Here is a 12,580-nt window from a genome sequence, read left to right as displayed (position 1 = left end):
TTTGCTGAGGCTGGCTTTGAACTCGTGATCCTCCTGTCTCAGCCTCCTGAGTCGCAGGGATTACAGGCGTGCACCACCTACCTGGCCTAGAGGTCTATTTCTAATTTCTAAGAGTGGAATTGCTGGGTCATAGGGATGAATAGCTCCAACTTCAGTAGGTATGAATTCTGAATTGCACCATTTATACTCTCTCTGGCACTTAATGGTTGATCCCATTGCTCCACACCCTCACCAATACCTAGAATACCAAACTTTCCAGTAGCTAGATAGTGGTATTGTACAGTGGTTTGGTTTTGCATTTTCTGATTGTTGTGAGATTTGGGTATATTTTCCCTCAGTTTTCTATATTTTTCTTAATGATCTGTGGGAATTTTTAATACAGTTTTATTAAAATAAAATTTTGCTACTGTTATCTAGTAAAACCACTTCTGCCAACACATTCTCTTCCAGTAATCTTGGCTATTCCTGACCTTTGGGAAATTTTAATTACAACCGCACTGAGTTCACAAATTGACAGAGAGATATGATATCATTAGAACACGGAGGCTTCCAATCTATGAAAGTGTTACAGTTTTCCACTCATTTAGCTCTTTAATTTATCTCAATGATTTCTTACAGTTTCTTCCCAGAGATATTGGCAAGTCTATGATCAGTTCATTCTTAAGTGCTTTATTTTTCATACTAAGATAAACAGTTCATTTTAAACATTCTATTTTCTGGGTTTTTCTGGCATATAGAAATACACTTTATTTTGGCTTCTCCTTTTTAGATAAGAAAACTTATCTAAATTCTGATTTACAGAATTGACCAATATATTCTTTTGAATTGAACACTCATAATATTATCTTTGAATAACGACAGTTTTATTTCGATCTCTTCCTTCATTGGGCAGTTCGTCAATACAAGATTGAATAGAAGAAGTGGGGCTGGTCCTCCTTACTTCCAATCTCAAGGGAATGTTTTTTATTTAACTATTGCGTGTTATATTTTCCGTAAGTTTCTTGTAGAGATTCTTTTTAGACTGAAGAAGTCCTTTGCTAGTACTGGTTTGTTAAGAGTTTTTTAAAAATTGTGAAGGGATAATGTTAGCAAATTTTTCTTTTGAATCGGAGATAATATAATTTCTCCACTATAATTAAGCTGATGAATTATACTGACTGAATTTTGAATATAAAATTGCTTTACATTTTCAGAACCAATGCAATTTGGCATGATTAACTTTTAAATATATTCTGATTTGCTAGTTTCAAAAAGAATTTTGGATGTATATTTAGGATGAGACTGGCCTTTAATTTTCCTTCTTACATTATCTTTATTGGGATTTGGTGAAAGGACTCACTAGCCTCACTAAAGTAAACTTGGTAAGTATAGTTGCTTTGTTCACTGTCTGGTAGAATTTAAAATAAAAGTATTCAGTTTTTCTATTTTGTATTTGTGTTATCCAAACTTTAAAATGTACTGGATCAAATTTTTTTTTTTTTTTTTTTTTAAAGAGAGAGTGAGAGAGGGGAGAGAGAGAGAGAGAGAATTTTTTAATATTTATTTTTTAGTTCTCGGCGGACACAACATCTTTGTTGGTATGTGGTGCTGAGGATCGAACCCGGGCCGCACGCATGCCAGGCAAGCGCACTACCGCTTGAGCCACATCCCCAGCCCTGGATCAAATTTTTCACAATACCCATTTAATATCTGCAAAATTTGGGGGCTGGGGTTGTGGCTCAGCGGTAGAGCACTTGCCTAGCATGTGTGATGACCTGGGTTCGATCCTCAGTACCACATAAAAATAAATAAACAAAACAAAGGTATTGTGTTCAACTACAACTAAAAAATAAATATTAAAAAAATCTGGGGCTGGGGATGTGGTTCAACCGGTAACACGCTCACCTGGCACGCGCGGGGTGCTGGGTTCGATCCTCAGCTCCACATAAAATAAAAAATAAAGATGTTGTGTCCACCGAAAACTGAAAAATAAATATTAAAAAAATTCTCTCCCTCTCTCTCTCCCCTTCTCAAAAAAAAAAAAAATCTGCAAAATCTGTATCCTTTTTAATTCTTGATTTTGGTTATTTGTGCTTTCTCTTTATTTCCTCACTGCTCTTATTGTAGGGCTTTACCAATTTATTAAGTCTTTCTAGACTCAACTTTTGGCAATTTGATGCTTGTGGTACATTGCATGTTTTCTTATTTATTAAATTTAGCTCTTTATATTCCCTTCCTTTTGCTATCTTGGGTTTATTTTCCTTTAAAAGCATAAAATGGATAGTAAGCTCACTGATTTTAGTTTTCCTCCTTTCCTAACATGCATTTGTTTATTTATTTTAATTAATTTTTTTTAGTTTTATATGGACACAATACCTTTATTTATTATTTTTATGTAGTGCTGAGATTCAAATGCAGTACCTCACCTGTGCTAGGCAAGTGCTCTACCACTGAGCTCAACCCCAGCCTTATCTAACATGCAAAACATTTCTAATTTAAATTTCCAAGAATAGCTTTAGGGGCATCACATCAGATTTGAGACATATGGTATTTTAATTTTCATTATTTGAAAAATTTTTGATTTCTATTATGATTCTTGTTTGACCTCTGAAGTAATGAAAGTATACTTCTTAATATTAGTGCAGACACTTCCTACACACTTAGGTCACAGAACTTCCCATGCATCCTTCTATTAGATAAGTAGTTACATATTATTTTTAAAAACTATTTTGGTAGTTACCTTAAAAACTGAAATCATGGAATAATGAAAGTCATAACAGTACCTTCTACATAATGCATGGGTCTTAGATTCTAATTTCTTTTACTTCTCACCTGATTTATATGCTCATTCTGTGGTATATTTTAAATTAAGTACTATCCATTTTAAACCTCACAATTAAATTAATTGCTTTTTTCCCCCTTTTATTTTTGGTCTTCATTCTCCTGCATCTATATCATTTTCCTTTTATCTAATGGACCAGCTTTGTAATTTTCTTCAATGAGGGTACATTGGTAAACTGAATCTTTAAAATCTGAACACCTTTATATTGCCTTCATTTTTGGAGAGTACTTTCATTTAGAATTCTAGGTTGGTTCTCTTGCTACATAGAACATGGTGTCCCAATGTCATCTTGCACAGTTGTTGTTGAGAAGTTAACTGTCAAACTGTTGTTTCTTTTAAGGTAATCTGTTTATTTTTTTTTTCCTGGTTTAAGATTTTGTCCTTTTTTTTTTTTCTCTGCATTTTCAGTTTGATATAACCTAGAGGTGAATTCTTTTTTGTTTCTTTGGTTTGAATGTCCCCACCAAAACTCCTTTTGAAATTTAATCCCTATTGTGAGGTATTAAGAGAGCAGAGACTTAAACTGACTGTGGCATTTGAAGGTAGAATCCCTGGGAGGTAATTAAGGTTAAATAAAGCCATAAGGGTGGGGACATAATCAAACAGGACTGTGGTTTTATAAGAACAAGAGTGTTTTTCCTTGCTATGTGTTGATGCCCTACAGAAAATTCTCACTAGCAACAACTTCTCTAGATACATCTGCCCAATCTTGAACTTTCCAGCCTTCAGAACTGTGAGCTGAATAAACTTTTATTCTTTATAAATTACAGTTTGTTTTCTGTTGCTATGATTAAGTACCACAGACTAAGATTATTTTCATGTCTTAGTTTCATTGGGCTTTTTGAGTCTTTGATATCTTCCATAATTTCTGATTAAGCTTCTGCCAGAATTTCTTTAAATGTTGCCTCTCTCTGCACACCTCACCCCCAAATTCTACACTCCTTCTGAGACTCCACCTCCTCTTTTATGTAAATAGGATCTGCTTTTCTTTACATTTCATTCTGAATTCCTTTCTAATCTACCTTAGTTCGATGATTCTCTATCAACTGTATCTAATCTGCTGGTAAAACCACCAATTAGGTTCTTAATTTTGGTTGGATTTTTCAATTCAGCATTTTTATTTGTTTTTAAAATCTACCATGTCATGTTTTTAATTTTCCAGTTTCCTTCTTTTAAATTTTTATGTTTGCTTTCAGTTCCTTGTGTTAGCTCTTATGTATAGTGCCATCTCCTTATGTGCCTGGTTCTCTTTGATTTTGTGCTAGACATTGTATTTGAAAAGTTATTAAAGGCATGGTTTGCTTCCTCTGATTCACTCTTACTTCTATAGTGCATTACAAAAGATATTTTGTGCTCAAAAAAGGGAGTCGTTTACTAATATTCTCATTGTTGGCCAGCCTGGGACTTCAACTTTTAACCTCTTTGCCATACAAGGGTACAGATATGGAGTTTGGCTTTTCAGCTACCTTTTCCAAATTGGAACAAGAAAGTGTTAGCTACAGAAGCGTCTTTACTCTTTAAAAATCAAAGGATCTTGGAAAATAGCTTTCACCCATGTATAGTTATGGAGTAGAAAATGTAGCTGATGTTAGAGATACCAAAATAAAACTTAACATATCAATAATAATACAGGGAAGGGTTTTGAGTTAAAGAACTAGCAACTAAAACCTGAAAAATTTTACATGATCAAAAGTCAAGAGGTACATTTATTTTCTTACCATTTTCTGCCAATGGAGCAAGAACTTCAAAAATCATTTCTCTCTTATCATGTTCTATTTGTTTCTTGAAGAGTTTTACTAGCTCTTCAGCAATATTGGTACTAGCAAACTGTTCTTTACTTGACTCTGAAAAATAAAGAAAAAAATTTAGAATAAAGAAAGTAAAACCCAGAAATTTGTTTCCTGTTAATACTTAGTCATTTTGTACTACTACTAAATATAAGCACACTTCAAATATAGGAACAATCAAACTAAGGCCCTTGAAAAAGAAAAATGTCTAAGGCTCTAGAGAAAATATTCTGGCTCAATTATATTTGAGGCTGTTAAGAAATGTTCACTAGCATGATATATAAGTCATACAACAACAATAAAATTAGTAGGTCATAAAATTCACAGTGTCAAGTCTTTTAGTTGAAGAAAAACTGTTTAAAACAGATTATATGTCACAGAATAAAGGATGACACCGTCTTATCTTTAATGTTATTAAAGTGGTATGTTTCTGTACTGGTCCTAACATAAGTATAACTTTTTGTTGTCTTCTTTTGGCGGTGCAGGAAGGTTTGCGGTGCTGAGAATGGGCCTTGCAATGCCGTGTAAGGCATTCGATGACTACTACTTAAAGGCCAATTCTTCACAAGTACTGGGGGAGGGGGATCTCATTCCTCATTCCCTCTCCAGTATGCCCAACCTAGAGCCCTTACTCTGGAGCTTCACCATCAATCAGTATTTAAATACGTAAATTCCTCACATAGAAAAATTAAAAACACCTTCCTTTCCTCTACCCTCACTTTATTCATCAACTATATCCAATAAAAATTTTTTTAAAAGTAAATCTCATTCACTTTTACAAACAAGTTTGATACCATTGTCTACATATATTGCCTCTAATTTCTTAACTCACATGCATTCCTAAGTGCTAGAGTCACTTTTTGTCAAAAACATTTCTAATAAAAATGATAAACCACAGAAACTTGTATGGTTTTGCTCACTAATAATATATAGTAGCTTAAAGATAAAACAAAAAATAACTGACAAGTGAAATTTTTTTCACAATTGAAGGGAGAAAAGAAAAATGCAACTCTGCCTTATTAAGCCTCATAAATTTTGTGGGATTAAAGATGTTTCCATTGGGGACCTACAAAGAAGAATGCATCATCAGAGATGGCGTCTGATGCTATAGAAGGAAAGTAGATTGTCTAGGGTCAGTGAGAACCAGGAATGTAAGAAAGCAAAGAACCAAGTCTCAAGGAACAGGTACTTATAGAGATTTGGTGGAAAAGAAGGAGCAAGCATAAGAGACTGCAAAGTGTTGAGTGGGCCATAACCCACTTACATGGATTTAGATATATTTGCCCAGTATAGTAGGGACAAGAGCAAGGCAGGCAAAGTTGTCTTTAGAAGTGTCTACTTACCTGTTACTTCCCCTGCCAGGGCAGCCCAATGCATGCTGGGCAAGCACGATATCATTAAGCTATATTGCCAGCTCCAGTGCTGTTTTGGGGAGCCCAGATTATTTTTTCCTTATTAATTTGTTCAATCAAAACTTCCATTCCCCTGTTGCTTCTAACATTATTGTAATGTATTTATGTACTCATTCATGTTATCATTTGGTTAATAAATAATACATGCTAAGCACTATCCAGTAAGGTATACAAAATAAGAATGGAGAATAATTTATAAGAGGTGGATAGAAAATTAAAAACACAATAACTTTGGCTACCTCAAACAGTATTAATGTCTAAAAACGTTGGTAAACAAATGAAATACGGGGCAAATATTTTGCCTGTTTCTGGGCTTTTTGCTTTTGGCAAACCTTTTACACTTTTCTAAAGAATAAGATGACTAGATTCAATACTGAGTCATTCCCCTCCTTTTAGTCTTCTAATACTGTTTTTATAGCAATCTCTGAAAATTCACAGAGCTCAGTAAAAACACTGCTTACAAAACACAGGCTGCTGGCATAATACAGATTATAGAACTTTAAACTATCAACTTGTAAGTATGTATTAACAAAATTTTCATAAATTCTTAAACTTGATAAAAATCTTTTTACATATCAATAAAATTCTAAATAACTAATTATTTTCAGCCTAAATAAAGCAAATGTTTTAGTAAAATCAGTAACAGATAAGCTATACATATTATACATATAGTAAAAATAATTATAAATATTCAAAGGAGAAGAGAGTATTTGAAGTTGTCACTTAAAGATACCTTGTGTGAGAATTCAAGTTTTTTTTAATATATAAAAAGACTATTCATCTCGAGTACCAGAGTAAAAAAAAAAAAAACTGTTGTTCAAATGATTTTCACATAATAGGAATGTTATATTTTTCAAATGCCAAATTGTAATCCACTAAGTTATAAAAATCAATTTAGGTTTGTGAACCAATACACTAAAAAACAGAAAATAAACTATCAAAATGCACCGAATATGGTGAAGATAAGTACTGTTTAGTTTCAGGTGTGTTTATGTAATAAGTGGTGATACAAAATGCATTTCTTATTGTGGGCCACAATCCAAAAACTGAAAAATATTGCCCTAATATAAGCAATTTACAATATGGGTTTCTATGATGTGCTTTTGGAGAAATGTTAATATTTTATATTTGTATTATAATGTCTTAACACAGAAGAGCTATATCAATATTTCTATATTGAATGATTAAGGTTCAAATATGCAAGAGATTTGTGTAATTTCAGTAAATTAAAAACACTAATTGCCTTTTATAAAATTTCTCTCCCAGAAGGAAGTTCTCTACTATATAAGCATGAATTCATAGTACTAATCAGTATGACTAATTACTAGTAAGTCACATATTAAATACATCACTGGGTTGAATTAACTGTAAAAATTAGGCCCTATTTACTTCATAGGACCACTATAAATGAGAAAGAGGTTTAATACAGATTCAGGACCCTCCTTTATATAAAGTGCAGGACTCTTACAATGAATACTCTCAAGTCCCACCCTCTTCCATGGTAATATATTCATTTCACTAGAGGAGATATAGTAATCAGTAAATGCTTCTTCTTGGCTCTTACAGGAATAAAACAGTTTATTGGAATACAGTGAACCAATAACCTAACTCCCTTCGCATGAGATTAAGCAGGAGGTCTGCATAGTTCCTGAAGTCAAAACTTTTACAAAATTCAGACACATGACCATAAAAAGAATAAAATAATCCTCAGTGAGCAACTAGAATTATATAAGCTCTAATATAATTTATCCAAGGATTGCAATCATTTCCTTAATTGGTACTAACTTTTTCTTAAGGTTAGGAGAGATAAACTCATCAGTCTTTGCTTTCCTCCATGTATTCCTAAAACCTTAAAAGGAAAGGGAACTTCACAGGGTGAAGGATGACTTTGTTGTATTTTCTAGAGCATCACTGTCCAATAGACATATAATCCATTTTTAAAATGTAACCACATATGGCTGGGTGCAGTGGCACACACCTGTAATCCTAGTGGCTTGGGAAGGCTGAGACAGGAGGATCTCGAGTTCAAAGCCAGCCCCAGCAACCGCTAAGTAACTTAAGTGAGACCCTGTCTCTAAATAAAATACAAAATAGGGCTGGGGATGTGGCTCAGTGGCTGAGTACCCCTGAGTTCAAACCCCAGTGCCCTGCCCCCAGTGTAACCACATATGCAAATTAAAATTTCCTTATAGACACAGTAAAAAAGTAAATGAATATAGGCAAGATTAGTGGCTATTATGCAGGTCAATGCCATTCTAGAAACTACTCATCCTGAAATATAAAAGTAAAGGACCTCCAGTCTTTGAATATGATGAAACTGAAGGTAAATTAAGAGAGACACTTATATTTCTGGTACAAAGACTGACAGACACTATTGGTATGGGATTACAGCATGATTTCTGATTTATTTCTACCAACTACATTGGACACACCCTACAATCCATTTAAATGATGCAAATTAAGTGTGAAACACTGAATGAATGTTCTTTCCTTTTTTGGTCTTATTTGAAGGTAGGGGGAAAAGTGTTAATCAGGCTAATATGAGAAAGAAGAAAAAAACAGAGAAGAAAAAATATTCATAAATATTCAGATATGACCACTGAATAAAAATGATTTTTAAAAAATCTCTGATAAATAATTCCTATTTTTTAAAGTTTGACATCAAAGATATAGTACTAAAATGGAGAGTTCAATGTGTAGTGTCATGAGCTTTGAGTTAGAAAAATTAACAGAGTGTTGCTGCTAATTCAAACTAAGATTTGTCTTTTTTTTTTTTTTTTTTTTGCCAAGTTGTGGGAAGGAAGGAGAAAGGGAAGGGAGAGGAAGCAAACAAAGAAGGAGGGAAAAAAATACATAAACAATACCATCCATCATATGATCTAATTGGATCTTTTAAAAAAAATTTAAACAAGTATTTCTACTACTTAAAACAACACAATCTAAGTGGATTTGTGGCTTTTAACATTTAAATAAACATGTATAACTGCATTAATAAGTTCATGACATTTGTGGTTCATGACTCGGACTTACCAAGTTCTGCTAAATTACCAAATGCAACAAGACACATTTCTGTAAGAGCCGCATTGTGGCAGTGGATGCCCAGTAATTTCACTAAGGTAGGGATAACACCCATATTGATAAGCTGAGCCTGAAGGGAATCTGTAAAAAAGAAAAAAGAAAGAAAAAAAAGGGAAGAAAACTGTTCACATATCAATGAACATTAGTAAGAAGAAAATACCTGTTATTCTCCCTAAACTCAATGCAATTGCAATTACAGTAAAGGAAAATGAAGTCCATTCATATGGTTGACTAGAACATTTAAAAGCCAGTTCAGAACAGAAGGGTTGAATTTTTAATCTTTTCAATGACCAAAAGAAATTTAGAAATGAAAATAATTTAAAGAATATGTAATTCACTTTTTTTAAAAAGAGGGTCTTATACCTTTAATGATCAGGATTTTATGATGTATAAGTAAACATTACCATTGACTTTTAAATGAAAAGGTTAGACAAAGTAACATTTGCATTACAGGAAATCACAGAATATATGAAAATCCTAAGGAAAATAGTAAGTTTAGTAAAGACCAAGAAAGGAGATAAAAAATCTTTCGCATCCTTTAACTATATTTCTTTATAGTGAAAAAAGAAAATTATATAATACATAAATGATTAAGTATATGCAAGCAGAATGTTCCTTGATGACTGCTAGGAAGAAATGTAGTTTTAACAAGGCAAAAATGTTTTTCTTTTCAAAGCTTTATCTAATTATAATAACAGATCATCTCAGTCAAAGAGATGGTTTGAGAAGTGATGAGAAACAGGTCAACATGACCTTGTCATTAGTTTGCCTGCATTTTCTAAGCAGCAAATTGGTTTTAAGGTACTAAACATGCCCTGGATTTCCACAATAGTTCTTCGTGGACTTACAGAATACCTGCAGCAAGCTTGAAGGTACATTAGCCAAAATGAAAAGCAAAAGTACTGCCTCTTAGGATAAGCTAAGAGAGATATGCAAACATTTGTGTTTTTATGCAAAACACTATATCAGCATCAATAACTGGTTCATCCAAAGATACAGTAATACTCTTTCAAAGTTTTCTTTTTCTTTTTAAAATAACATGCCATTTTCATTCTAATAATTTTCTCCATTTTTTTAAGTTACCTATTTGGAATCTAAAGATAACACTGTTTTCTACAAAACACATTTTCCTCATAGTACAAATCCTTGACTGGGTATGCTTGCTAATCTCTATTATTTTCTATAGTTCTTGACCTGTAGATAAGGAAGGGGGTAGGTGATTATCAGAACACAAAGGCCGGTTTGAGCTGTCTCACATGCCAGTTGATTACTCGTCTGGTGGATTTTGTTGTTAATTCTTCCTGGCTTTTAGACTGAGGTATGAAGAGATAGCCAATAGAAGCTTGCTGCCCCTGAAAACTGATGAGTGGGTAGTAATTACAGATAATTATCTGGTTTGGTTGTGGGGACCCATCTATACTAGAAAGGAGCTTATTACCAAAGCAAGAATAGAAGATAAAACTGAGAAAAAGGGAAGGTTAAAGTTTAAATAATGTAATAAAATAATTCTAAATTTTGTAATGGAATTATGAATTTTATTCTAAATGGAAATTGAAAAAGGCTATATACTTAACTAAATGATTTATTTTTATACTTTTGATATAATTTTTTCCTTAGATATATAATACAGCAATCAATAGATGGTTCACAACCCTTACAGGCAAAATACTTATGTTATAAGTTATAGTGTTATACCTCCATGTCATATGGGCAGAATACTTGGCATTATGATTATAATTTTATAATGGTCATGCAACAAGGAGCTTTCCAAGTTAGAAATTATTTTGATTACTTACCAGTAGAGTTCTTTATTAGAGGATCACCTCTGCATATCCTTGGTTGTTTAGCAGTGTATTTATTTTTTAATTCATTTTGACTAGCTTTTCAAATACTGCAGAGCTGCTGAATTATTAAAATTTCAGGTATGTAAGCGTGAGCACTAGCGCATGCATTGAGTGTGAGTCAAACTCTGCTCTATGTCTGCATATATGTAAGCATCACACACCCCCTCAGTACTGTTGGTACAATCTATAAAAATCCAACAGTCCAGGGACATCAGAGGAGTAACACGTTTTGTGAAGGAGATAAGAGGAGAATGCCACTTAGAAGATGATGTTCTTCATGTTTTCCTAACTTGGCATCTCTATCACTTTCTTGGACTGCTTTTAAAATGCTATAAACTTTGGTTCCAAGAAAAAGGGGGGCAAAATTTAAGAAATGTTGCAGAGCTTTACAAAGTCTTTAGCATACAAATTGCACCAGTAATATCTGAAATTATAGATCAGGAGAAGTAGCACAGTCAAATGGCAAATGACGTGAATTGCCATAATTCATGAAAATCACATTACTTCTTGAAAAGAAATTTTAAAATTAATCAGGAGCTAAATTAAGTATATGCTCACATACAACACACATACCACACACAAGGGAAAAATATATATAGTCATCCAATTGGACAGACTCTTTTTGGACCAACTGGGTGCTTTCTTTTATATCTATTTCCATAATGATAACTAAAACAATAATTCTACTCAAATAACTCTAAATTTTGTCCAAACTGCACTCAAGAAATTATTCTTGGATAATGAAGACCCACAGGAGAGGGAGAAAAAGACCTTTACTCAAACAGGCTTATATAAATTTTCATTTTATGTTAAAAAAAAAAGCATCCTAAAACATGGTTCTCAAAGCAGGACTCCTGAAACCTCTTAAAGGATCACAAAGTCCAAATTCTTTTTATAAAATTACCAGGACATTGCCTTTTTCACTATGTTGACATTTGCGTTGACAGGATAAAAAGAATGGTAGATAAAACTGCTTGCACTTTAGCCTGAACCCAGGCAGTGATTTGTGTAAATAGCTGTCAGATTCTTCACCCTGACACACTGTAGAAAAAGATGCTTTTCTCAGAAATTTTGTTTTTGAAAATGTTTTTAATAAAACATTATGTATGTTAATATAATGAGCTTATTGTTATTTAAAAATATAATACAAGTACTTTAAATTTTCTCTATTCTAATTTCCACTGCAGTAAATGTTGTTAGATATTACCCATATAAATTTTTTTGAAAGCTTCAAAAATTTTTAGGTGTTTAAAAGGATCCAGAGACCAAGTGTTTAAGAACCACTGTAAAAGGATTAGCTAATTTTTACGAGAAATAGAAGAAGGGAAGAAAACATGGAAAAGACATTCTTAAGTTCAAAGATGTGCCTGGCAGATGTGATAAAAGGTTAAAGCATGTAGAATCCCAAATTTTGGTGCTTAGGTATTTTGAGAGAAATTACTTTAATAAAGCACCTGAATTTCTCATTTGAATTTCTCTTGTTTATTTGAACAGGAGGTCTACCTAAGGGTAGGAGAATATTCCAGATTTAGTCTGTTTACTTATTTCAGTTATAACAATGTTACCATGAAGTAGGTTTTGTTTTGTTTTGAATTACGTAGACGGGCTGGGGTCCTATTGGTGTAGACAAGTTAATTA

At 33.0% G+C, this 12,580-nt stretch overlaps 1 protein-coding gene across 6 annotated transcripts in view; it reads right to left on the bottom strand.

Annotated features, from left to right (window-relative positions):
- Positions 1–12,580, bottom strand: part of Rap1gds1 (Rap1 GTPase-GDP dissociation stimulator 1) — a 148,016-nt gene that overhangs the window by 35,059 nt on the left and 100,377 nt on the right. For all 6 annotated transcript variants that reach the window (XR_003301967.2, XM_026402008.2, XM_026402009.2 and 3 more), the window contains 2 exons: positions 9,051–9,179; positions 4,540–4,665 (listed from right to left, as the gene is read on the bottom strand). Coding sequence is in view for 5 of the 6 variants with exons in the window: in XM_026402008.2 (XP_026257793.1) it covers positions 4,540–4,665; positions 9,051–9,179 (255 nt within the window). In the remaining variant the exon portion in view is untranslated. The remainder of the gene's footprint in view (positions 1–4,539; positions 4,666–9,050; positions 9,180–12,580) is intronic.

Source organism: Urocitellus parryii, chromosome 10, assembly GCF_045843805.1.
Source record: "Urocitellus parryii isolate mUroPar1 chromosome 10, mUroPar1.hap1, whole genome shotgun sequence".
In the NCBI taxonomy this organism is placed as follows: Eukaryota; Metazoa; Chordata; class Mammalia; order Rodentia; family Sciuridae; genus Urocitellus; species Urocitellus parryii.
The sequence above is the reverse complement of the archived record's forward strand: the minus strand, read 5'-3'. Positions and strand labels throughout refer to the sequence as shown.